The sequence below is a fragment of the Myxocyprinus asiaticus genome, chromosome 7 (assembly GCF_019703515.2).
Source record: "Myxocyprinus asiaticus isolate MX2 ecotype Aquarium Trade chromosome 7, UBuf_Myxa_2, whole genome shotgun sequence".
NCBI lineage: Eukaryota > Metazoa > Chordata > Actinopteri > Cypriniformes > Catostomidae > Myxocyprinus > Myxocyprinus asiaticus.
Window position 1 is genome coordinate 49,902,256 of NC_059350.1, and position 27,701 is coordinate 49,929,956.

At 36.6% G+C, this 27,701-nt stretch overlaps 1 protein-coding gene across 5 annotated transcripts in view; it reads right to left on the reverse strand.

Moving 5' to 3' along the window:
• fn1b (fibronectin 1b) overlaps positions 1 to 23,370 on the reverse strand; it is a 39,499-nt gene extending 16,129 nt beyond the window's left edge. For 2 of the 5 annotated variants that reach the window (XM_051702154.1, XM_051702151.1), the window contains exons 1-25: positions 23,048 to 23,370; positions 22,740 to 22,865; positions 22,330 to 22,467; positions 21,961 to 22,092; positions 21,443 to 21,580; positions 20,343 to 20,504; positions 19,188 to 19,376; positions 18,540 to 18,722; positions 17,141 to 17,317; positions 16,130 to 16,282; positions 14,959 to 15,087; positions 14,480 to 14,620; positions 12,486 to 12,598; positions 11,489 to 11,657; positions 10,744 to 10,920; positions 10,269 to 10,397; positions 8,691 to 8,780; positions 8,360 to 8,554; positions 6,360 to 6,638; positions 4,610 to 4,873; positions 4,288 to 4,382; positions 3,709 to 3,877; positions 3,314 to 3,400; positions 2,442 to 2,633; positions 635 to 913 (exon numbers count right to left, since the gene is read on the reverse strand). In XM_051702154.1, coding sequence (XP_051558114.1) covers positions 635 to 913; positions 2,442 to 2,633; positions 3,314 to 3,400; positions 3,709 to 3,877; positions 4,288 to 4,382; positions 4,610 to 4,873; positions 6,360 to 6,638; positions 8,360 to 8,554; positions 8,691 to 8,780; positions 10,269 to 10,397; positions 10,744 to 10,920; positions 11,489 to 11,657; positions 12,486 to 12,598; positions 14,480 to 14,620; positions 14,959 to 15,087; positions 16,130 to 16,282; positions 17,141 to 17,317; positions 18,540 to 18,722; positions 19,188 to 19,376; positions 20,343 to 20,504; positions 21,443 to 21,580; positions 21,961 to 22,092; positions 22,330 to 22,467; positions 22,740 to 22,865; positions 23,048 to 23,210 — 4,069 coding nt within the window. In that variant the 5' untranslated portion in view covers positions 23,211 to 23,370. The remainder of the gene's footprint in view (positions 1 to 634; positions 914 to 2,441; positions 2,634 to 3,313; positions 3,401 to 3,708; positions 3,878 to 4,287; positions 4,383 to 4,609; positions 4,874 to 6,359; positions 6,639 to 8,359; positions 8,555 to 8,690; positions 8,781 to 10,268; positions 10,398 to 10,743; positions 10,921 to 11,488; positions 11,658 to 12,485; positions 12,599 to 14,479; positions 14,621 to 14,958; positions 15,088 to 16,129; positions 16,283 to 17,140; positions 17,318 to 18,539; positions 18,723 to 19,187; positions 19,377 to 20,342; positions 20,505 to 21,442; positions 21,581 to 21,960; positions 22,093 to 22,329; positions 22,468 to 22,739; positions 22,866 to 23,047) is intronic. The other 3 variants (XM_051702150.1, XM_051702153.1, XM_051702152.1) reach the window with 3 other exon arrangements.
• Between the last annotated feature and the right edge of the window lie 4,331 nt (positions 23,371 to 27,701).

The following is a 27,701-nucleotide window of genomic DNA, read 5'->3' on the forward strand; positions in this document are numbered from 1 at the left end:
GTGGTGGTTTGGAGGTGGAATGACATCACGACTAGTCAAATTCGACTCTACTAATTCAGCTTAGGAAGGCACTAGACACCAAAAAAAAAAAAGAATTCACCTACTGAATTTTTTTTTCACTGTGCGGTTCTGGGCTTCCGTACTAAATAGCGCAAGTTCTCGCGTAAACACGTGAACCCCTTTGAATGAGCTCATAACACTCATGAACATGCAAAGGACGTCAAGATTGCCACTAAAGTGAGTCACTTTCCACTGCCATTGTATTGAATAGACGGGCCGTGATATTCATTAAAACATCTCCTTTTCGCATAAAAGTCATACCAATTCGGAACAACATGAAAGTTAGTATATAGCGACAGAATTCTTAAATTTGGTTTAACTATTCCTTTAAACAGCATTCCCCAAGAATGCAAATGCAAAGATATTCCTAGAAATTCATCAATATTCTGAGGTACTTGTTTGAGGATTGATTCAATGAGGCTTGATGAGTTTGAGGTAAATGGCTAACAGACATGGCTAGCAACACAATAATAAAATGAAGCCCTTGGTCCTGAAGTTTTTTGGGTTGGTTGGTTTTTACTTCCTTTTACAACCACTTTCCAAAATGTAACAAGACCTATGTGGGATAATTCACCAGTCTGCGTTTGCTGTGTGATCACTGTCGGTTTGCTCTCCGCCTCATCTGTAATGGTGGCCACACTGATGTCATAATTGATGCCTGGCTCCAGTCCACGAATGGTATAATAGCTGGTGGATGAGTCCACCATGTCCTCAAGTATTGGAATACTCTGGCCGGCCGTAACAACCACAATATGGTATCCGGTAACTGCTGGATAATTTAGCGGAGTCCATCTAATTCCGATTGTGGTATCCGTGAAATCGACAAAGCGGAGATCACCCACCTTGGGCACATCTTTAAATGGTTTACAAAGTTGCATTCATGGGGAAAAGAAAGAGAAGACAAGACACACAAAAGCAATGACAATTACCAATTAAGACATGCGGCAAATTACTGTTTTAATGCCATCAACAGACAAAATGCTGATTAATTATCAGGTTACATGCAAACAATAATGAAAATAATCAGGGTTTGGATGAATGATATTAGTCACACTATGATTTTTTTTATTTTTTTTTTGTTTTTTTTTTTATTATCCAACTTTTCTTAGCCACAATTGTCAAATGCAATAGATATTTTCAAACAATTAGATTCAATCTGAAGAACCGCCATGCTTGTTCTGAATTACACAAATAATTTCATGATGCATAAACCAATTAAAGAAAACCAAGGGATTGTAATTTTTCTAAAAGGATTCTTAAAGGGATAGTTTACCCAAACATATATATATGTATATATAGTATATACAGTATGTATATACTATATACTGTATATATAACTTTTGTTTTTTTTATTCTAGTTCCTTTGGTGTTCTTTAAAAAACATATATATATATATATATATGTTCTTAATTTACTCTTTTAGAAAGCATGCTTGCAATTGATGTATTGCCATTAGTCAGTGTTCATAGTTGCACAATGTAGACAGAGCTCAAAGGTTAGTATGACTAGTGATAAAAATGGACAAAGCATGGTGGTCTGGGATCCAAACCTGCAGGAAATGAAGTAATGTCTGGCCTTTGGTGGTTGCTGTTTCTTTTAAGTACTTGTTTGTAATTTCTGTTGCATTTTAATTCACAATGGCAAAGTTACTATAGGTATCTCAGGAAGCCGTTTCTGTAACAGCTTTAATATCTGATACTATATATAACTTTGATGATCGGTTCCCTAGCTGGGTGACATTTAATTGTTCAGAAAAGCAGGAAACTAAGGAATGTTTTAAACAGCAAAGCCCATAAAAACCTTGTGTTTTAATGGATAATTTTGCAAGAGGAAGCTGGCGCAAAGCCTGGGGCTATTCAAAAGAACTGAATGATAAGCGGAGAGCAAATGTTTGAGATTTTCCATGATAAAGCTGAAAATACCAAGACTTGTTGGCCCGACTTGTTGGCTGTTGACTGTTGATATTCCAGAAGCATACATTTAATCAACAGACCTTTATGTGAGTCAGATACAATAAGCTTGCTAGCGTGCCAACATTTAGCAGTTAAAAGAAAAGCTTCTTGGTTCAGGAAAAAAGTGAGTCGTTGAAACTGACAGAGGTGGTTAAAGAAATTGATGTTGTTAGATTAACATGGCTTTTCTGTTGAAGCTGGCTGACCATGTTTAGATCTTGCTGGTTAAGCTAGTTAAGCATCCTAGTGGGGACACAGGCTTCCAGTGCTGGTCACCAGCATAAAAAACACAACATATGCTAGTAACAATTATTTTCAAACTACTACTAAATATCTTTAATTGGTGTCTTGATCCTTCATTGCATGGCTTCACTTACCTGAATTACCATTATCGTTTCACTACCATGTTGACCATAGATGGGATCTTACCTTGTGTAACAGTGGTCGATACTGGCTCGCTCTCCAAGTGGTTTTTGACAGTGTAGACGCTGACATTGTATTCAATGCCTGGACTCAGATTCTCAAGGGTACAAGATGTTTCCTCTCCCCGAACAAACTCCTCTAGAGTGTTTCCACGCTGCCCATTGGTTGGTGTGCATGTCACTCTGTAGCCGGTGATGTCTGATGAGAGAAAGAAGATATTGCAAGGGCAAAACAATGGGTGTACCCTTACAAAGGGGTATTGTGGTAGTACCATGGTTAAGTGGTGGTATCAGGTGTTAATATCATGACACTTTGATATAAACCATGGTAGTGTCTGATTACCATATTCAAACACTGTGATACAGTATAATAAAAGAATACCATGGTAAAATTATAAAACAGAAATGTACTCTTGCAAAAGGGTATCTACAAAAGGGCTAAGTACTTACAAAAGAGTATCAGATGGTAATACCATGGCATTTTTTGATTACCATATTTATATACCATTTTACATGAATGGTACCGTATGGTACTTAAATAATACCATGGTTACCATGCTATGGTAATTCCATGGTACTTTTTAAGGGTAGAACAAGGGGTGAAAATAGATATTAACAAAGTATCTGAGGAAAATCATATCCAAAAAAAGAAAAAGTGGGAAATTAACTTATAGATTTATATAAGTGCAACCGACATTTGAATGATGAGTAAAAACAATATGTAAAGTAAGAAAAAAAAAAAGGCAAAATTAACCTAACAGTTCTCTTCCAGTAACACACACACACACATCCATAGCCTACATAGAGGGCCAAGGTCCATCAGCATGATTTAAACAACTAGATCAAGGGTAAACTAATGGGTGAACAGTCAATATTTACCAGGACTTTTGGTGCCGCTCCATCTAACATTGAGTTCACCACTGTCAGGGTTGGACACCACATTCAGATCAGTAGGTGGGGACAGAGCTAATGTGAACAGACAAAAAAAAAGTCCAACATTAGAAAATGTGTGTATTATTTTGAGCCCTACATTACAGACCCAAGAAAGTCTTACATCTTGTGGAGAATTATCACCAAACATAAAAAGTCACATTTCATCAAACCAGCAAAGAGCCACCAGGACTTTGACTTTGTAGATAGTAATAAACTATCTAACTTACAAAACAGCTTCCAGAAACAAGCAATTTGAAAGGACCAAAACATTCTTGAAGTAAAACCTTGAGAGCTTTCGGACGAAGGAAGATTGACTTGAATTAGACTCAACAGTAACTTACATGTCACAACTTTGTTTGTGATAGGGTTGCCGTGTTTTCGTCCATTTAACAAAGGCTGCATGTTGTAGGTATACTCCAATCCTGGAGTCAGTCCTGAAATGTGAAAACTGCCCTCCCCAGAGGTTACATCCCTGGGAGCCTCACCACCTTGACTCGGCATCACGGTCAACTGAAAGAAAGACAAAGAGAAATACATAAACTTTTTTCCAAAAACACTGAAGTAAACCCTGTTTTTTGGAACAAGCAGCTTGACCAAAATGGTCCACGAGGTTGATCTTGGCCCCATCAGCTGATCAACCATCTAGACCAGCTTAGACTAGCTTAGACTAGCTTGGACTAGCTTGAAAACATTCAAAACCAGCTACCATAAAAACCTGGTTTAGTCTAATTCCCCAACGCAAAAGGGTTACTTCTAATGAAGAAAGGTGTTTCATTTCAGCAGTGCTTGAAGTTATTCATGAAACTTGTTGCATGCAAACTCTATAATATGCCATCACATATAATTGCATTATTTTGACCTGTTGTAATCACACAACAAACTACTAATGTGTTAACTTGCAAATAGTGAAATGTTTATACCCTGTAGCTGAATCTACGGACAGGGGTCCAGGAAATGATGAGGGCCGTGTCAGTGACTTCAGCTGTGAATCGAGGAGCGTTACCCATCGGCTGAGCTGAGGAATAAAGCAAAAGAGATGGGGGTTTAAAAATTAGTGATTACACACTCCTGTCCATCCAATCACCCAGTCCTAAAAAATACATCAAGATGACTCTAGAGTAGTCTTACAGAAGGCTGTAGCTTCCCATTTTTATTAAATGGAAATTCAATGGAGCATGCATCTTGCAAGTTTAATGGATTTTGTGGGAATGGATTGCAACACTAATAGTAAAATCAACGCACATGTTCTAAAGGCATCCGTCGTTCCCTCGCTGAGCGTGTTGCCTTGCTCTGAGTGTAGGGTGACCAGATACTCAGTGTCGGGCTGGAGGTTGCTGAGGGTGTATTGAGACTCGTGGCCGAGGATCTTCAACTGTTTGGGACTGGAGCCGCCCGTACTGATGTACAGACGGTAACCTGTGACCTGAGCTCTGGGGGCTGACCAGAGGACCACAGCGCTGTTCTCAGTGATATCAGTGAAATGCAGGTCAGTAGGAGCATCAGGCTCTGTAGGGAGAAAATTTTTACATTTTTGGGGTTTTTTTTGGGAAGTGTATTGAATATGTTGAGCGGCTTTAAAAGGAAATAACCATCCGATCGTTAAATAAAAAAAGAGGATACATACAGAATCACAAAAGCTTCACGGATCTTCTTTAGTGTGTCTGATATCAACACAGATGACAAGCACAAACACCTGAAGCTCGTTTAATACAGGTAATCACTAAAATAATGGATAATTCTGTTTGACATGTTGCATTTGTGCTTAGATTGTATTTCAACCGCATCTGGGAGAAACAGTGTGCCGTTTTTTTAGCGCTATCTTTGTCTTTTCTGACTTTGTAGTGTTTTAATATCTTGCAGTAACACACTGACATAGTGATTGATGTATGTCATCATGAAACAGAGACCCTCCCCTTCAAATCCGAACACAAGTGGTCCCAGGAGACGCATTTAAGTGGCCAGGTGTAAACAGCGATATCTCACCTGACCACATGTAATCGGATCACCCGAAATGAATCGTAATACCAGGTGGAAATGGGGCCTATATGTAAACTATATTTTTACAAATAGGCCTATGTATAATACTGTACTAACAGGACACAACGGAAGTTTCACAAGTAATTTTTATCCTCACTATTCATTTTTTCTCACTGTCCTCACCTCCTCGGTGGTGTGAAGTGATAAAATCACAGCCGATCAGAACAAATTGGGGATTTAATATAAAGATGTGGTGCAGGATTGTTGACCAATGAGATTTCATTGTGGATGGGGCTACTTGGCATGACACAACAAACATAGAACCCAAGTGATTTAGAAACCAAAAAAAACACAGCATTTGATAATTAATATACAGTTGTGGAGTTGTCTTTTGGGCCAGTGAAATTTCAGTTTGGGCGGGGCTAACCAGCATTACGCAATAAAAATAGAAACTACGAAATCGACAAAATCACAGCCAATCAGAACATATTTGGTGTTTAATTAACAGGTATGGGGAGTAGAATTTTGGACCAATGAGATTTCACTGTGGACGTGGCTAATCAGCATTAGGGCCCATTTAGACTGAATGTGTTATTGTGTTAAAGAAAGCTAGATGCAAAGCAACAAATAAAAACAATGCAGGTGTCTCGAAAACATTTTTTTAAAAGTTGTTTTTAACTTGACACTGCATCTATAAATGCTGTGCTCTTTCACAAGATGATAAAAAAACTGTGAAACATAGTACAATGGTCAAATACGTCTGTCCAATGCGTTTATAAATGTGTTCGTGTACAAGGCCCCTTTACGTGACAGATATAGAAACCAAGGGACAAAAATTCTTGTCATCTGACAAAAGACTTGTCGTGGTCACTGCTGGATCGACAAGGATTTAGCTTTTCTCCCATCACACCTGACTAGGACATGATTTAAAAGCAAAAGCTGTTTTCTAACCGAAACATTCATTAGCTGTATATTACAGAATGAATGTTTCCTTCAATGCTTGTATGTTACTCACTCGTAGATTTCTCTCCAACCAGAGGTTCGCTCTCCACTCCTCCATTAACAGAGTAAATATGGAATCGGTAGGGTGTGCCAGGTTGCAGGTGTGTGAGCTCAGCGTAAGCATTAGGAGTCACAGGAAGCTGAAAAGGTCTCTGGGTCCGGCCGTCAGTGCTTACGGGGGCAAAGGTTACGCGGTATCCTGAGACCTCAGAAGGGGGGCCAGTCCAAGTGATGGTGATCTTAACATCTGTAACTTCATAAAACTGCAGGTCTGTTGGAGCTTGGACTTCCTCTGTTAATGAAAAGTAAAGTTAAATTGCAATCTTGTTTTTTTTTTTTTTTTTTTAAATAAAGATATATTTAAGATATGATAAAAATGGATAAGATTTTTGAAGAAAATGCTGTGCAGTATCAATTCATATATCCTCAAACAACATCAACAAGAAAAGGGAAAGACCATTTAATGGTATTTCGAAAGCACCATGGTGTCGGATGAGTTATGTACTCAACCCTTGAATGAACTTACGGGTCAATTTGACCCATTTTAACATTTAACACTGATTTATATAAACTTTTCAGCCTAAAACTTCATTACACATGTTAAAATGATTAATTTCATGCATGTATAAACAACACAATAAAAAAAAGTACCTAAGAAGTACTCACGGGTCAGTTTGACCCGGTTCATATAAATACAAGGTACAGTCACACTCATAATAGCAAGTACACACACAAACACACAACCACACACATACACATAAACTATATATTCTAATATAAATCTAATGTAAATTTGGAACATTTACTGTAAATTAGTGAAAGATTAGTTATTGATTATAAAACTGTTGTTGGTGAGAAAATGTGCAAATTGTGACTGTTTAACTGTGATTTAAGGAGCTGGGTCAATTTGGCCCAGTAAGTGCAACAGTGGTACTTGACTGCCAAGACCAAGCAAAGAAGTTAATACTTACGTTTAGGGATTTGTTTAAATCCCTAACTATAAGTCTGAGCAACAGAAATAGTGATGCTTTCCTTAGCAGGTACCACTAAATATTTATTTAATCAGGAATATCTTTATAACTCCACAGAGTTCTGTATTAGCTTAATGAGAGAGTGTGAGAGCTTAAGAGAAAGATCACAAAAGGAAAAAATACTTTTCCCAGTGCCAGAAGGAAGAGTGTGTTTGGTAAAAAGACGTCAACTGGAACAATTTCACAAGAATAGAACAACATGCTCAAAACATCTCAGTCCATCCTTATAAGGCTGTTCTGGCTCTAAGCAAGCACTAAATCTCCCGGCTTTGACATCTGCTAGTGTCAACTCTCACCCTAAAGAGGCAGAGAAATGGCAAACATCTGTACACGTGAGAGACCAACTTGGGCACTTTTGCCAGAAAGTGCCACTTAGAGAAAAGTCAGTAAAAAAGCCTCTTATAGTCAAGGTTATATGGTAACCCATTTTAATTCCAAAATGTGACAGAATTATAAGGGAAACAGGATATTAAACAACAAAAAAAATATTGGTAAAGACTTAATTTTGTCCATCAGGAATTGATTAGTTCATGAAAATTGGCCGTTTCATACCAGAATAAATCCAGGTTGTTGGAGAGGTTTTAAAGAAATAAGAGGGATTGATGAAATCACCGAAAAAGGAAAGTCAGTTCAGAGTAGGAGCAAGTTATTGCATTTTGATTAAAAATAAAAACACTTTTTTCCCCTTTTTTTTTCTTTTTTTAAATAACATGCACTAAGTAACTCTATTTTAATTTCATGAACACAGAACATTTTGAAAAAAAAAAAAAAAAAAGAAAACCAAAAGAAAAGTAAAAAAAAAAAAAAATATGCGCCTCAATTTATGTTAAGCCATGTGGGCTATGCAGGTATGAATCTGGCTTGCAACTTCCCAATCCCATTCCCCCTCTCTCTTCCAACAATTTCCTGTCATTTTTTTTTTTTTACATATCTGTCTAAAAAAGGCCTCAAATTCCATTAATGGCATTTTTGTAGGTCTTACCAGGCTGTTGCTGTCCAGCTGTGCTGACCTGTATGACCAAAGGTTCACTCTCCATGTTGTCCTCCACTGAGTAAATACTGACATTGTACCTAAGGCCAGGTTTAAGATCACCCAGAGTCACGGATGTTTCAGTGTCAGGGACAATGAGTTCAGTGCTGCTGCCCTCAATGGAGGGCGTGTACACCACACGGTAGCCTGTATACATGTGTAACATAAAAAGATTGTTGATGCCATAATCCCATCCATTATCAGCAGCACGTACTAACACTGCATTAAGCAATTTAAGACAATTTTTGGAGTCAGTCTGCATAAACGTTTTGCTGTTACTCACCAGTGATTGGTGCCTGGGGTTTGGACCATCGGATTACGATGGACGTCTCCTGGACACTTGTGACCTCGTGATTGGCTGGAGCATCAGGTGCTGTGAACAGACAGACAAATAATTTGGAATCCACACTGCAATCTGATGACTGGCCTCTAGTGGTGAGAGGGTAATGGGCATCAAATCTCTAGATATCAGTATTGACATGGCCTATCAAAAAATGGAGAAGGGTCTGTTAAGTTATGCCCCCTTAAAATAACAGGCGAAATGCTGAAGTCTTGCCACTTTTAGATGTAGGGTTGCCAACTGCTGGCTGATGTTTTCAGACGGTCCTTTACCACACCCTCCATAGTTTTAGCACGTTTTAGCCCAAATATGTGGACTTTTCAGATGGACCCTTACCCACCACATGCAAAATTTCCAACAGATATCAAGGTTAAATTAATGATCATGAACAGTTTCACTGTGCCACCATCGGACCAGCTTAAATACGGGACAGTCCCTTATTTTAGGGGATGGGTAGCAACCCTAGTTAGATGTCACATTCATACACTTTGTTTGTTATGTTTATTTGGAGTCTTGCAGCACACCTACACCTATCCCTACCCCTCAACCTAACCTTAACTCTACCCCTATACCTACCTTAACCACAAATATAAAAAAATGAAAAGTTTGTAAAATGATTAAATATATAGCACAGCTTGAAAGTTCTATTGAACACAGTCATATTACTAGATGGCAACAGTGAGGAGAAGCATAATGAAAATGAAGAAGAGAAGAAGTTGTAACACTGTGTAGCTAGCGGTATGCTAAACTAATAGGCTAATGTGGTTAGCTTGTTAGTGAACAGGAAAAAAACAGAACAGAGAAATGTTTAATTTCCCCATTTATATCTTCAGTTTAATAATATGTTTTATTACATTTAATTTAAAGTTATTCTTTGTAATTTTTACACGGTTAAGACAACATCAATTATACAGGATTTTAAAAGTTCTTTCAGCAAATAGAAATGCTTTGTGATCCAAGGGGACATTGCTTGGTGTGGGCGTGTTATGTAGTACGTGTTCTGTGTCATCTTGCGGGAGACAGATACACTTGGAAAACCCAGGCTGACCACTAAATCTGACCCTCAATGATGAATCTTAATACACAAATCACTGAAACTTTCAACTGAAGAAAACTTCTGTGACTGTCACACATTTACAATCTGAAGTTAAGCTAGGAAGAGTTCGTTCTTCCAAGGTAGTTTGGCATGACTGGTCTTCATAAAGAATGCAAGTCTGTTCTCTGCATTCTTTGCATTAAAAACAGCCAATGGCTGCTGCTATTTGCCGTGAACATGCGAAAGGAAAAATACTTCCTGGCTTGAGGTACTGTCCCAATCCATTTCTATCTCTTCGTCCCTGTTATTTTCCAAATAAAGAAATAAAAAATTCACTTAAAATTATAATAATTCTTTTGTAAAGAGGGGGAAAAAATATATATTTTTTTAATTTCACCAACATTGGCAAGTGTAGCAGAAAGTTAATGCTAGACCCTGGCTAAAAGTGATTTGTTAGTGGCATTTGTGAGTGATGGTGAGTTTACCAGTGGTCTGAGTGGTCGTCAGGATGACATTTGAATCTCCTTCTGGGTTGAATTCAGACACTCTAATGTTGTATCTTCGACCAGGCAGAAGATCTTGGATTGTTACTGATGAACTTGTGCTTGGGAGATCTTTGTAACAGGAAAAAAATATGAATTCAATTTGGAAAGCATGTCGGACTATTTGGCGGCCATCTTGATTTTCAGTCATGCTAGTACAGCTCGTACCTACTTGAGTGGGAAAGACTAAAATCCGCCAAGCTTACATTTCAACAACATATCTCAAATCATATTTTATTTAGCTTCTTTAGCTCAAATCAGACTACAAATTTATTTTTAAGGCTGGTCCAGCTAATGCTAATGTGCATTCTACTAAAAAAAAGGGACTTCCTTTCCTAAAGTCGCCATGTCGAGATTTTTCCAATTAATTTTTTTTTTTTTAGCAAGTAACATGTCTTCTGACTCTAGTAACACTCACCGAGTACATTTGTCTGGGCTCCTTCCTCTGAGAGTTCATATTCCACTCTGAATCCAGACACTGTATCGGATGCAGATACCCAGGAGATAACAAAGCTGTTGGAGGTGATCTCAGTAACGGACTCTGACGTGTCCACTACTGGGGGTGGCTGGTTCGTCTCGCCCTCTGCTTTGGCCACTGTATCAAAAGGAAGTCAAGTTGGAGAGAAGTAGTTTTAGAGATGGGAAATGTTTTATACCGATTTTTCTAGCTCTTACAAAACATTACTGTGGCACTGCCATGGTACACAGATGGTATAAGATGGTAATTAGTGATAGACAAACATATAAATCTATATTTTGCTATTTTGAGATTATCTGCATCGTCCGATGACCCTGTCTGCTGTGCTGATTAACTTTGCTCTGTTCAGTCACTTTCAAACTCTACCAACAAGCATTGTCAATGAATAACAACTCATGTTTTATTATTGTTCATTTCAGCAATTTTGTGTAGACCTGTGTAAACCTATGTCCAAAACACATGGTAATACCATTGTACTTATTTATAAATGAAAAATGCTTCCATCTAACAACATTATTAATGATGTGAAAAGGAAATAAAATTAATAAAAAAACAAAAAGTAATAAAAAAGAAAAGAAAAGAAATTAAATTACTAAATTAGTAAATTTCTTTAATAAAAAAATAAAAAAATAAATACATTCAAATAAAATAATTCCATATTCTAAAAAGAGAAAAATCCCCTTACAGGATCCATATGAAGTGGTGAAGTCAAAGCGAGTGATCTCACGGGGTCCGTAGCGCAGAATGCAGATCAGCTGACCTTCATAGGTCAAACCTGGTTTAAGTCCAGAAACGGTGTAGGAGTTGATGTGTCCAGGAATGTTGACCTCTCTCCAGGCTGTGTGGGAATTTTTCTGTGAAAGGAAAAGGTTAGGCACTAAAAAATGGCAGAGGTCAAAAACAACATTCCAGGCAGGTGAATCTGTTGAAGGTGAAACTGGGGTATGAATATTTTTCTGCCTTTATACAGAGTTGTCAAACAATTACTGCTTCTACTTTATTTACCAGTAGTACTGTCCCAATATTGGCATAAAATAATAATACTAATAATAATAATAATAATATGAAAATCTTAATGTGAAATAATTAAGAGAAAGACTTGACTTTGTAGTTTGACATGCAAAATTGACTTCACTCAATTTTAGACAAATGTACTGAATTTCAATTATAATTGTCAAAACCCTGACATAAATATGGTACTGAGTACTTCTAAGTACTTCTAGGTACTGAGAAAACATATTAACAATTATAGAACTCCATAGTCCATTTTAATCAAACTTCAGTGAAGAGTAAATGTGTGTTTTTAAGTTCAAGGACTGGGGCTTGTTTGTGTTTGATGAAATCTCATTCTGTACTTTTAGTAAGTGCAATCATCCCACGCCGATGTTGGCATACACAAACATTCTCTGACAGGACAAAATTGATCTAATTCCAGGAATCTGGACTAAAATTTTAAATCAGAAATCAATGCTGACAAACTCCTAAGCTTAATATTGACCCTGATATAGAGTGGGATCTGTCTAAAACCACAATGAAAATCTGGGATATAAAATTTAACATAAACCTAGAAAAAAATAAAATAAAGAAACTTTATGACATAAAATTAAAAAAACATATTTAAGATTCTGCACTATTTCTAGATCACTAATCAACAGTATGCAACAGCACAAAACAAGACTTACGACTCTCCATTTGAGAATATATTGGGTGATGTGGGCAGAAGAGGGAGCATTCCATTGGATGGGATGAGAATTTGGCTGATTTCCTGCTTCTGAGATGATGACCCGAACAGGAGCTTTCAGAAGACAAGGATAACAACTTAAAATCAAATGACTGATTAGGTAGTGAGTCAAAACAGGTGACTAGGAATAAATGATTGCAAGGAAAAAACAAAGAAAAGAGAAGTCTCCTTCTGTTTCATATTAAGAAAGAAATCCACTCTGATTTATGTTTGTATTAGACAATCGATTCGGTTGACTAGCCAGATGTCTCAATATGGACCAAAATCACGCCAATATTTAATGCTGTTTCTGTCCAGTTTGTCAAGTGAGAAGTGCTAAAGAGTGCGGGAGATGATTGCATGGGTGTGGTGTTAAAAATCACACTTGGCCATAACATTCTGCACCCACATTTCCCTTTATAATCCCCAGGCCTTCACAGAGTTTGGTTTAACAGCTGCATGCAATTCAAAGCAGTGAAGTCATTTTGAACAATTCTGAAGTGCCTTTCACCTATGGAAGAATATCCAAATGCGCTTATTGTGTCAAGCCAAAACCAGGTCCAAATTTATACCGCATTCTCCAAATGGGAGTATGGAAACCAAGGTACAAATTCCACATAGTGGCCTTTCAAAAGCATGACCTTCAATATATAGGATATTATAACAGTGCTAAAGGTCTAATGATTTACAGATGGTCTGAATACACAGTGCTGATGTTCTTGTTTCATTCTGAGAAGGTCCTAAAAATATTGCTCACACTTTCCTCTGAAAAAGGCCAACAGCCAATATACAGTTTGGTGCAAGTCACAGATGAACAGCAGACCAGTGTATTAAAAGCTGTCCTGTAAATGGTCTTTAAGAATCCCATTTGGTATTTTACACAAGTTTGCAAAGGCAAAAATAGGCCAAATATAACCTTTGGTCCAATAGAGCAAAATATCTAACACCATGTTAGTGAATAGATACTAGAATTTTGGTTATCATATGACTTTAGAAGACTTTGATTGAAGCACATGAGGGGTATGGACTATCTTTATGGGGTTTTACAGTGTTTTCATGCTGCTTTTCGGAGTTTTGACTGGAGCTAGTTACTATCTACTTTTATAGGATGGAAAAGAGCAGCTTGGAAATTCTGCCTAACATCTCCTTTCATGTTCCAACAGAAGAATGAAAGTCTTACTGGTTTGGAACAAGAGGGAGAGCAAATGATGCCAGAGTTTTCATTTTTGGGTAAATTATTCCTTCATGAGAACATACAGTATGTAAAAATGAACAGATACTTGAGACACCATTTGGGGTTCCCCAGATGCCACACTGGCAGAACTTTCTGAAGAACCTTTTGAAGGTGTCTCATTATTCTGTTGTGTACTCAAGGAACTTCCATAATTCAAGCCCCTCAAAGCCTTATGAAAGGGTAATTGGAGGAACCATTGAAAGCCTGTAGAGTTCTTGCAGGAACTTGTTTTTCATATTTTAAATTCCTCAGATAACTGTCCGTTTTAGAGATTCTCCAAAGGGGTTCCACCAATGTTGCAAAAGAGATACCCCAATAGATGAAAAATAGGTCAAGGGGTCCTAAGTTAACACCCTTCCCATCTGGTTAACTTTAAATGGTTGATTTTACCCCTGTAGAGAGATAAGGAGGAGTTTGGTGTACATCTGTTAAATTTCAAAGGGGTTGTTGATTGTCAAATGACAGAGGATGGCTCTCGTGGTGGAACCATTTGGGGCTTTTAAAAGATAAACACTTATCAACCAGTGTCAGCTGAATTAAGAGAGAGGAGACTGGTGGGAAAATGACTGTTGGTGTCAACAGATGTTTTACAAGGGCTAGGAATGGGAGATGATTCCACCTCAACTTCAATCCATTGACTCTTAAATTCACATGAACCTTTAAGCTATGTTGGCTAGGATTTTTGTGTGTGGAATTCCTGCTGTAATTGTGAGATCTCTTACAAGTAGACTGCAGAGGTTCACAGGCCAGCTCTCCAATGCCATTTCCATAGCATGAGCATCTATATTGGATGCCTTGGTTGACCTTGTTCCATGTCTCGCCAATTTGATAGAACACCTTGGTCTCGGGTTCCTGGCACTGGTCTACAGAGATTGAACAAAAGGTTTGTGCAAAACACAGTAAATATAATCCTTTCTTTCTTTCTTTCACTCTTTATATTATACAACTCTATGCATCTGATTCAATTTTTTTTTGCAAAGGCTATTGTTCAGTTTAGTCTATTCCTTTTGAATTGAAGGAAATATGGACCATTCATGTTGGAAAAGGCTGAAAATACAAGCTGGACACTTTAAACTTATAAAAGGAAATGGTAACCTTTTATTGGAGACATACTTCTTTTCCAGACCAAAAACAGGCATAAAATAGAACAAAAGACTGGATTTAGCGAGACAAAGTGAAAATTTAGGGAGTATCGGCTTACCAATGGCATCACACTTCCAGCGTCCACGGCCTTGGCCGAAGCATGTGCAGTTCATCATGTAGCCCTGGTCATGTTTCTTTTCGAAGGTCTCATTCACCTCATATGTCTGGTCATTGACAACACACTGGTCTGAAATAGCCAACAAAGTGTTACAAAGCTTCTAACACTGTATCATGTGCTGAAATATATATGTATAAACCCATAAAATAAGACACTTTGGTAAGTCTCAATCCTGTCAAGAAGAAACAATTAAGAAATTAAAGTGATCTCCTTTGAGTTTTATCATTCCTATTAAAGGTAGACCGATTTATTGTTGCTTTTTGGAACTATTGTTTATCAGGAAAAAATCAATGCAGATAGTTGCAGATATTTGTTTTGTTTTTTTATTCCTTCGTGTTACTCTGTGACTAGCCCTGGAGGATTATCCAGTTGGAACGGCTTGATTCTGCAGTATAACAGAAGCCTCTTTGAAGTGAAATAAAAACAATCACTGACATCTTGTGGGGATTTTCTGTATCTAAATCTTTCATCATTGATCATATTCATTTATACTTTTATCCTCACTTCAATGCATGTTTAGTTTTTTTGATTAGATAATCAAGTGTTCTAAATTAAATCGAGGTCATGCAAAGAAAAATGCAATTTTACGGAACGTGCCCCATCAGCACATACATTATTTCATTTCTTGTGAATAATAATAAAAATCCTCATCTGGTGAATATATAGGCTATAAAAAGCTTAATTAGTTAAATAATTTTAAAAAAGAGCAGCGTAAAAGAGTCCTCTGTGAATTTCGGTCTTGTTTATAGTTAAAAGTCCCGCGTTATAAACCAAATCTTAATTTTTTCTGGTTATTATTGGGATTTTGGTTGCACAGTAAACTGCATCTGGGATTTTATTCATTGTAGACTCTTGTAGCTTCTATGTGTGTGCCCGTCATAGTAAGGAAAGACTAAGATTTATTTGTAACATTTTATAAATTGATTTTAAAACTAAAGGCTGATTAATCAGTTATCATCCTTTTCCTCCGTGTTAGTTATCATTAGTTATTGTATCTGCAAAATCCACTATCGGTCAACCTCTAATTCCCATGGAAACATCTCATTATAGACATTGTGTCTGTTAAAATTGGCAGCAAATTTGTAAAGTAAATTTCAGAAGAACCAATGACCTCTGAGCTGAGTGAAGGAAATGCAGTTCCACTCCCCGCGTCCATTGCCCACACATCTGCAACGCATCATGTGACCAAGTGTGTCGTGGCGCTTGTCCCATTCGTCTCCAACACGGTACATTACATCGTTAGCCGTGCAGATTTCCTCATGAGCTGAATTAAAACAAAGAGAATGAATTTATTAATTACTTTTTGTTCACAGATCTCTGGAAGAATATTTTGCTAGATCAGTGATGACTAGTCTAAAATTAAATTACTAACTACAACCAGTTCTATTCTAAATGCATATTATGTTCCAGAGTTCATGCTGATCACATTCTCCCTGGCAAGTCTGGTCTGGAATGGAGCCAGACGTAGAACCCTGAAAGATCCAACCAGCGGAGCCACAAATCAGTACACCATTAAATTGTCTTTAAAAACTCCCACTTCCTTAATGACTCTTAACACAATTCTAAAACCCATTTGAAGGCCACTAAGTATCATGGCCCAAGCACATAAATGACCAGTTAAGGCCAAAAAAAGCTATTACTGACTATAAAGCCTGACTCCTTCTGAATTAATTTACCCTTACAAAAAAGGACTATGCTGGTACCTTGGTACAGTGATGGTGTTAAATAGTAATACCATGGTACTTTGATACATACCATGGTACATAATGATTACCATATCCATTTACCATAGTATTTACATTGTACTCCAAGGATGGTATTGCCTAAGCATGGTATTGCCAAGGAAAGCTTTTCTATTAATAGTAATATAATATAAATAATAATAATAAAAAAAACGAATCACCTTTTGTTAAACGCTTAGAAAACAGCGAGATGTGCCGCAATGGTAAAAAACGACCATCTAGCGCATTTTTATATAGAAAACAACTGAAAAGCAGTACAGATGGACTCAAAATAGCGTTTGGTGTGAATGGACCCTTAGTCTAGCAGCTCTGTTCTGCTGTGGTCGAACAACTTAGTAAACTTGGGGTTACAATTAACTAAAAGTATTAAACATGCTCACCAGCCATGGGGCAGAATCCATATTTCCGCTCTCCATCATAGTCAGTGGTGGTGCCACACCATTTCATAGAATCCCGACGGCCATCAGATGTGCAGTCGGTGTAGTTACGCCCATTATATGTAAAGGGGAACTTGCACAGAGCTCCATTAGAGTTTCCTCCACGGGTCGTAACAAGGACTGAAAGACCAATGAACAGAACAATCAGAAAAACCAAAGAGCAAAATATTCATTTGATCCATTACTTTAATCTATGCCTTGATAAAAAGATCAGCTTAACTGGTCAACATTTATGTCCCATTTCACATACTTCTGCACTACATTATGCCATTTTCTACTGTAAGTAGAGTGAGTAGTGTGTTCTCTGAAAAATACAATGAGATGTTGTGTAGTACGAGTACAGTTTTGCCATTTTGGGCATTTGTTTTAAACTTTGACTCAGATTAGCTAACATGCTAAAGCTAGTGGCTACACCAAACAAGAGAATGTGCATTGAATTGTAGTTTCCCTCAAACGAAAAACAGCAAATGCTCCCGTATCAAAAAAATGGCACTACTCTTAAAAAATTCATAAACATGCCGTAAAGTGCATTGTGTAGCCTACATGATTTGAGACACAACTCTGGTTTTCTCAGCATGAATAAAGAAAAGAGACTCTAAAGCCAAATTTATACAATGTAAAGGCCAAACTAAAGCAACACCTTGGCGAATGAAGTTTGAGTTTATTCTATGTGCAGCATTGTTTTTAATTTAGTTCAAGTTTGTGTTAAGCATCTTATAAAAAAAAGTGTACTTCTGAACAACCTCAGAGCGACAGGCTTCAAAGTTATAAATGTTGACATTAAGATAGTAACCTAGCTAGCTACTCTCTCCTTAGCTGGCATGCGCGATTGTAAATGGAGAACGTCACCTCTTACAAAAATACGAGAGTTCTGGCACACTTCGTGCAAACTTGCCACAAATCCGAGACTTTTCACATGCAAATGAGCTTTGCAGCCAACTCTACATTGTCGCCAAAGGTTTGCTGCAGGTTCACCACTACTGGTGAAGAGCTGCAAATTTCTGGCAAACATTTGCGGTGAATCGCAAGCTCATTTGCATGTGAATATAATGAGTGGGAAATTTATGGCAAGTTTGCAGCAAGTTTGTGGCAGGTTTGTCAGAACTCTAGGTTTTTTGTAAGGGACTTCCAAACCACACCCACAATTAGTTTTAACCAATCATTAACACACTTGCTGATTTTTCTCAGGTCAAGACTTTCAGCAATGTGCGCGAACAGTAGATGTATCACCAAACAAACACCTTCGGAGAACAAAAACGGCACTGTATTTTGCTGTATTTTAAGCATAGTAAAGGAAGCATGTTTGCCCAGTAAGCATAACTTAGACTTAAAGTGTACTTACGGTTCTTGCGGGTACAGAACGAGTACATGCCATCAGTGTCGTAGTCAGAGGTGGTGCTGCACCACAGCTGTCCATCAGTTCGGCCCTCAGAGATGCATGAGTAGTATGTGTTCCCGCTAAATACAAAGGGGAACATGCATGGCTGCCCGCCAGAGTTGCCACCATAAACCTGCGACTGTCCATCTATGTAAATCAATAAAAGCACAACATTATTAATGGAAATATGAGCTACACGGCTCTCATTCATTGCATTTTTGTGTAATGACCTCTACAATGAACATTTGACCATTGCCCCTGGCACCCAATAGCTGTAATGGTTTTATGTATCTTGTATCACTCCATGGCCTCTTTCTTCACATATATTACAATTATTTCAACTTAACTCAATATTTAATGTCAATTTTTTGTGTAATAAGTTTGGTAATGTACAGTTAGCTGGACATTATTGCAAAATAAACCCCTTTAGGTTGATACAACACCCTCCAGTCATTCTATTGGGGTTTATTTTGCGATGATTTAAAAAAAAAAAAAAAAAGCTATGAATACAGGAAAGTTACAAAGAACTTGATAACATAGCAAGTGTACAAAGTATCCCTGGATCCCTAAGCTTAATTTAAAATATATAAAAACAAAAAAGGGAACTATTACCTTGCTCCTCGCAGCTGATTCCTCCTCCAACACAAGTGCACAGCATCTCCTTGCTGCCTTGAGTTCTCATCCAGCTCATGCCATTGTAATAAGTCACACCAGAATCGGTTTTACAGGTGCCCTCCTCAAGTGGGGCGTTGACCTGTTCTGTCACTGGTCTGACTATAAGCTCCATTGTAGAGCCAGAACCTATTCAAGGAGTATTTTTATTTTTTTACATAAGTAATGAACGTTTAGGTTGCTAGACAATTATGCTGCCTATAAGCCATGATATTGGCAAAACTATGTGGAGTGTGGAGAAATATTGGCTGGGAGACAGCTACTGAAATACTTCTAGGTTGTTTGCACCCAATAAAAAATACTCAGCCTGATATCATGAACATTACATGACTGTGGCAACATTTTTGCAAAATGAAATAACATTAATCATTACACGTTTTGCTGCAGTTTCCCAGTGAAGTGTCCAGTGGGGTGTTCCATAAGTGTGTGAAATGTTGTAATCAGACAAGGTTTTTAAGGTAAATATTTGATGGAGGTTTTACTGAGTAAAATGTACCTCCCTAACCTAAAACTTTAACCTAAACCTAACCAATAGTGTTCTAAACGCAAATGAGAGGTGAACAAAACAGACATCTTTACCCTTAACCAGCACCTAAACCTAACCGATAGTGTGGAAAAAGCAATTACGACATGAAAAGCTTTGTTGCTTCTATGACACTTTTGTCTCATGTGTCAGCTTGGGTGTTTGGCTGGTCTCAAAGCATAGTCTTCCAGGTTCAAAGTCCAACACTCTACCAGCTGAGCTACCATGGAAGTTAATCACATTGAAATAAGTGTGTAAATGTAGGTGGGTCTGTTATACAAGCGTTAAAATGCATCGTTTTTTACAAATGATGCGTTAGTGTAAAACTTTCGATATCATAACATAGCAGTGTGTGAGTAATAATATGAAACATAAGTGTTTATAAAGTCATAATCAGCTGATTTGTGTGAAAGTGAATAAAACACATGGTTGTTGTAGCGCCTCAACTGTTCATTTCACCAGAAAACTGTGGCAAAACGTAGAACATGGAAGATAAAAGTCAGTTATAGTAGCATTCATTTTGAGACTTGGTTGAAATTACTGCTGTTTGAAAGCAGAAATGGTATGCTTACCAATGGCGGGTGTGCCATGTGACGCAGAATGTCTTTCACACTTCGACTCTCCTCGACCATTGCCTGTGCAAAGACACTGCAGAGTGTCTCCATTGGAGTCGACTTTGGTCCAGGTCTCACCGATACGGTATGAGGCTCTGGTGTCCTGGTCATTACAACGATCTGGCAAAGACAATGAAACGAGGGCCAGTTAAATGAAAACTGCATGCCAAACATGTTGCCAGTGTAACGGTTCCTGTACATCAAACACAACTAGGTGTTACAATAACATTCAGAAGTTTAGACACACTTGACTGAATTTAGATTTCTTTTAGGTTGTAACTTTCAAATCCATGCAGCCCACCCCTCCTCTTTATTCAGTTTTGTTGGTCTTTCTGGGCACAAGCCCATTTGGAAAACAGCTTCGCACCATTGCACCTCAAAGGTTTTCTTTATTTATGACCCTTAAAGTACTGACGCTTTCCAGACAGGACAGCTGAAGGAAGTCACACTCTTAATTGTTTGTTCACTCATTTTGTTTCCTTGCTCTGCAAGCCTTCAACTTCAACTGGAAAATGTTTTCTGTAATTTTCCATGTGCATGCTCTTATGCATATGTAGGAAGCTTACAGCTCTGTAGACCTCAATGGTATTTATGTAATAAAAGTGTGGCATGCAAATAATTACAAAGTCCTTTAACAAGACATTGGAAAATGCTGGGCTTTGGAGAAAAAAGGACTTTAGAAACAAGGTGTCTGTTCAGCAACTTAACAGTGCCATGTGAAACTGTTTTAACCACTATAACATAACATGGAGTCTCTTAGAGGGTCCGTCCCAAATTAGGTTAAGTTTAAAGGGATAGTTCACCCAAAATATCATTCACTTTCAATGTATGGAAAAAAGATGCAGTGAAAATGAATGGTGTCTCAGACATATTGCCTAACATCTCCTTTTTTCCCCATGGAATATAGAAAGTAATATGGGTTTGGAACAAAATGAGGGTGAGTAAATGATGACAAAATGTAAAAAACAATTGGGCAAACTATTCCTTTAATGTTTCAAAGACCTGCTAAATCTTGTCTAATTAATGTTGAAAAGATTTGTCTGGAAGCAGACACTTACTTCTGGAGGTGCAGGTGATGCGTCCGTTGCCTTCGCCCAAACAGGTGCAGTCTACGATCATCCAGCCTTGATAGGGTTTTTGCCATGTCTGGCCAACCAAGTATGAGGATCCCTGCGAGTCATCATAGCAACGTTCCGCTGTGAAGAAAAAGTAAAGTTAGCATCTTTCACGTTGGGTGTGACATGCCATCCTGACAAAAAAAACAAACCAACAGACAATCGAACAACAACCAACAAAACAAAAACCGAACACAGTCACACAAAACAAAACACAACCAACAAAAACAAAAGAAAAAACAATCAAACAAAACAAGATCAAACAAAACAAAAACTGAACACAACCAACCAAAACAAAACCCAATACAACCAACCAAAATGAAAGAAAAAACAACCAATCACAAAAAAATATATATTTATTATATTTAATAATTATTATTATTAATATATATAGGATAATATTAAATTGTAATGTAGGTTGGAGCATTACAGTAACAGAAACTGCAAAGGAAAACACCCACCAATGGGTTTACAGGTCCACTCTCCCTTTCCATTGCCAAGGCAGACACACTCAAGCATGTAGTCTCCGGTGTCATGGGGTCGTGTCCAGGTGTCCCCAATTCTGTATGAATTCCCTCCCTCATGGCAGCGGTCTGCACACAAGTACAACTGATCAGTATTGTAATAGAAAATAGTAACGCTTTACACTACAGTGTCCATTAAGACACACATTTATGAATAAATACATTATTAAGTAGTAACTAATGCCTAATTAATGATTTCTAAATACAAGCAGGTTTCTTGAATTTACATTTCATTGACTAAACATTGTTTACTTGTATTACTCATACTTACAAAACAACTACAGGAGGGTTTTGGTTTAAACTTACTTGCGATGGTGCAACTAATTTTGCCCTTGCCGGACCCAATGCAGGTACAATCCCATATCATGCTATCCTTGGGTCGCTCATAGGTCTCTCCGACTCGGTAAGACCGGGCATTGAACTTGTCATAGCACATCTCCTCGGCTACAGGTGTCAAAAAGACAAACAGACAAACAATATATATCTCGTCTTAAAAAGCCACTAAGCACTTTACATCGAGGACTTCAAATAAAACTTATATATAGCCTACACAAAAAATGACCAATTGCACTTTTCAGCGCTTATACGTCTGTGCGTAATCTCGCGCTGTGTGCGTAATTACTCATTCTTGCGCACTCATAGAAAAGCATTAATATAACTAAATATTAATGTATTCACATTTCAGATGAAAGCAGTTTGAAACAGTAAACGCTTACCTGCAGGTTTGGATTTACACTTGACTCCTGAAGATCCATGACAAGTGCACAGAAGAGTACTGTCCATATAGGGTCGCTCCCACTGATCGTTCAGCCTATAAAAGCGACCGTTCTCGTTGCAGCCACCTGACATGAAAACAACGGCACACTTGACATATGACAATGTAAAAAAAAAAAAAAAAAAGAGGAAAAACGTATTTGAACACTTAAGCCACAAATGAATCTCAATGCATTGGATGGATAACAACATATCAAAAAAGTTGACATTTATTTTAAATAAAGATAGCAGATGCTCTGCTAGAACTTACTTTGATGCATTGCTAAACTTCTTGCCTCCTCGAAGACCGGGTCCAGTTGGACTTGTTGCTGCTGCGCATGTCTTTTATTTTTCCCCGCAGATTGCGGCATACAGTGGACTGAGCCCCAGATGCACAGCAGGAGCAGAAGCCCCTTTACTGAACTACGGGTCATTTTCACCCGACTCAGAGAACAGAAGCAGAAACGAGTTGTTTTGCTTTCTTAATGTCTAGTCTTTTCTTTTGCGCACTTGAGAGTTGGAAGGCGCAGAGAAGTTTGCGGAGGCTCTTGTGTTTCCAGCTGTCTTTCGCTGACTGTACTGAACCACCGCCGTCCGACTGTTTGGGACGAGCGCTCTTTTAAAGGGGGATTTTATGCAGCCCAGAGTGGAGGGAGAGAGAGAGATTGAGGGGAGGGATCTGTCTCACTCTCTTCAGCCTCTGCGTCAGTGTCGGGAAATCTGCCCTTAAACCACACCGGGAAGAACATAAGAATCACCTGCGCAGACACGAACGTTAAAGTTCACCATTATTCAACACGTTTGGTCACATATTTGGTATTATTTTCTATTATATTTTATATTATTTATGCATCTATAAAAATGTTATCTTATATTGTATTTATATACTATATACACAGTACTGTGCAAAAGTTTTGAAGCAATTGTAAAAAATAAATAAATTATATATATATATATATATATATATATATATATATATATATATATATATAGTTAGGATGTTTTCAAAAATAATGCCATGAACTATTTTTATTTATCAATTAACTTGATACAAAGTGCATTAAACATAAAAAACGTTGAAAATGTCATGTGGTGTAACCATCAAGTAAAAAGTATTTAAATAGTTTCCTTGCACCTTGAGTGCACAGGAGTGTAAGCAACTTAATCATTCATTTTAAACATCACTTCAAACATATGTTTCAAGGTGAAAAGTATTTTTTACAAATATCTTGAATTTTAAAGTCAAGAATATCAAGAAGTTTTCTCATGGTTATACCAAATGACCTGAACCAAAAGTGCCTTTTCATAAATTTGTTAAAATATTGATATTTAATAATATGACAAAATAATGATTTGTTTTTAAAATTCACACAGATTTGTGGGTTTAAAGAGGTTTTCTCTGTTTTATGATTTTTGTCAAATGTAAAAACAAAAATTGCTTTTTACATTTTGGTTACACCCCCATGGTTACACCACACGACTTTGATTTGGTGGACAAAAGTTTTAATTTAGTTTTTTATTAATCATGTTTTAACATAAAATAATTTCATTGCTTTTTTTCTTTTAAGAAATAAAAAGAATTTACATAAAAAATTTTTTTTAAAAAAAACAACATTTGTTTTTTTTCAAGAATTTCAGCTTTGAATGAGAATTACTTTTGTTTTACTGTCTCCGGAGAGTTACACAACACCACACAATTTTTTTTACTTTAAGCCGCAGAAAAATATAAAAATGACTTTGATCTCAGTAATTGAAAACATGTTCATCATAAAAGAGAAGTTCTTTTTTTGTGTGTGAATTGCATTTATAATGTATTTTTGAATGATTTATTAGATGTAGACAAAAAAATGGTAATCACGTCACTGACCCATACATATATATATATATATATATATATATATATATATATATATATATATATATATATATATATATAGATATATATATATATAGATATATGTATATGTATGTACAGTATATATATGTGTGTGTGTGTGTGTATGTGTACATATATATATATTGTACACATACACACAACATACAAACATATATATGTTTTTTGAAAGTTATACCTACAATTTTAAAAAGTTACACAAAAAATTATAAAATGATAAATCTAAATATATAATACATTTATATAAACATGTTAATATTACTTAATATTTTTGATCTAATTTAATTTATTAATATTAATGTATATATTAATTTGATCTAAATGATCAATTATTTACATTATCAATCATTATTTTACTATTATAAATTAACAATTATTATAATAAATAATAAACAATAATAAATAAAAATAATAATGATATACTTTTTATGTATAATTGTACAGTATAACTTAAGTGAAGTCATTAACAAATTGTATCATGCAGATTGAATATTTTGAATATTTATATGAAATATAACCTATCAAAGTTAAATGGACATTTCTAATGTTAACATTTGTAATATTTTTTTAAATTGTACAGTATATGAGAATGTATACCGTTTTGCTTTATCTTTCTGCATGAATGCAAAAACCTTGTTAAAAAAAGGGTTACCCAAGTTTATTATTATTTTTTTAATAATTTTTATTTTTCATGAGACATAGACATCAACAACTCTCACTTAGACATGAGTGGATCCTTGTTTTAAATTGTGATCAGATACTTTTTTCCTATAATTGTTAGTGACTCATGGTGACTCATGAAATAGTGAATAAAAAAAAAATTAACCGGTTGTTAAAGTTGCAAACATATTTGATGTAATACTAAAGGAAAATGTTTTTCATGTGGCACTGTGTATAAGCATTTCTATTTCATAATGTTTGTGAAGTTCTTTGATGTACCTTTTACAGTATACTGTATGTAACGTATTGCCAATCTTAAGATTGATTCTTCATGCTGAATAACATGCCGAGAGAGCAGAGTGAATCTGAACACTCCTAACCCATCATGCCTTGTTTTTCATTTTATGGGTGGAAAATATGTGATGTCATTGGTGCATTTTTTTCCATCTAGTCTAAGTGATACTGGAAGTCACAGAGTAAAGAGGGAAATAGCTTTTGGCTACTAAAAATGACTGAGTGCCATAAAGCCCACGCAAAACCTAACTTAAGTTGCACGTCCAGTACTTAGTGTCCATGTCTGGGCTTATGACTCAATATAAAATCTTTAAAACAGTCCAGAAATTATCATAGCCCACATTGCGAAAGATCTATGGCTGCAAGTTTGTTCACTTTTGTTCTCCAGCTCTTGCCTTTTCATATCAATAAATTCATATAATCATATGTAAGCAAATCTGTAACATTGGTCATGTTAACTCCTCTGCACAAAAGGCCAGATACACTTGCTTCCATTGAAGCACACAAGATAACATAAGAACATGGATCATCAGGTTTTGCACAAACTTGTGGAGTCTATGCCAGCTCAAGTCTATGCTGTCATTAAAGCAAAATGTGGACATAATAAAAATACTCTGAAATGAAAAATCTGGCACACAAATTATTATGCTGATAATATAATTTCCAATGAAAAGAATGCAAAACACATGCATTCTCATTAGTCTTATACCTTTGAACCCCACTGTATATATGGCATATACACACAAGTAGTTCTCTGTATAATGTCGTCTCACACCCCATATCCAGTTACAGTAAAGCAGTGTTGTAAGGGACTTCGTGAATCAACAAGAAAACATACCCAAGGTACATTTAGCAATTGGAAAGTTAAAAAACATTGATTCAGAGGTGAATTGACATAACAGGCAATTACTCAACCAACAATCTTAATGACAGAGAGGTGAGCTCATCAAGACAGAGACATGGGCTGAGTTCGGAATGGCATACGACCCATACTACTCTTACTACTCTTCCATATGTGTCTTAGGCAGAAATAGTATGAGTAGTATGGTAGTATGCAATTCCGAACTCAGCCCATGTCTCTGTCATGTCTTTCATGTCTTTCATTATGGTAATTTTTTTCTATATACATCATGCAGCATTACAGTCTCATTATATTTTAATGTATATGCTGAAAAATTCACACAAAATGTTAAAATAGTTAAAATAGGCACTTTAATGTCCCATGGGCTGATTTGCTTTTATTTATTTATTTATTTATTTATTTAGCATGCCTACATTTATTTTCACTGCTTTTCAAATATCTCATATGCATAAGTTGTGAAATTTTATATAATACCAAGCTATAGAACATCTCATTTAAATAAAAAATAAAATAAAATGATATATATATATCAAATTGTTATGTTTCCAGGAGTCTTGGTTATTCATGTTTTTGAGACGGTACAGACATTACAGCTGATTTTCTATAGACCTGCTTTGGAACTCTGCACAGTAAATATAGAATTTATAATGAAAACCTTGTACTATTGTACACATTACTGTCCATTGTGTTTAGCAGTGTGGCATTTCACTTTAAACTGCAATTTTTTTTTTTTTTTAAATGGCATATCGGATGAAACTAGAGACTCTCATCTTTTGACCTTAAACAGGTTTTAATGTAAAACATAACTAGGTGTCTTACCAGATGTAGTTTTGTTGGTGTTTCTCCTAAAGCCATACTCTGCTGTGATCGGCGCCATGTGGTTTGGTCACATGACTCTGCACATTTTGTATATCTCCCATTTCTGACACACCCCATTCAGGTCTTGGAGTCTCCACTAACGAGCTGATGAGTTGAATCAGGTGTGTTTGATTAGGGTGATATCCAAAATATGTAGTGTTGGGCAGCCCAGGTTTAACCCTTTACTGACATCCCAGAGTCTCCTGAACTGAGATCAGTCGGTTTAAATGAAATTAAATTATGCATTGCGTATAGCGTTTCCAAAATACAATGTCCACGCATGTGGACGTGGGGTCCCATGAGGTTAAAGCAAGACAAAGGCATCAGAAAAAACTTATTTAAATTTTTTTTGCAATA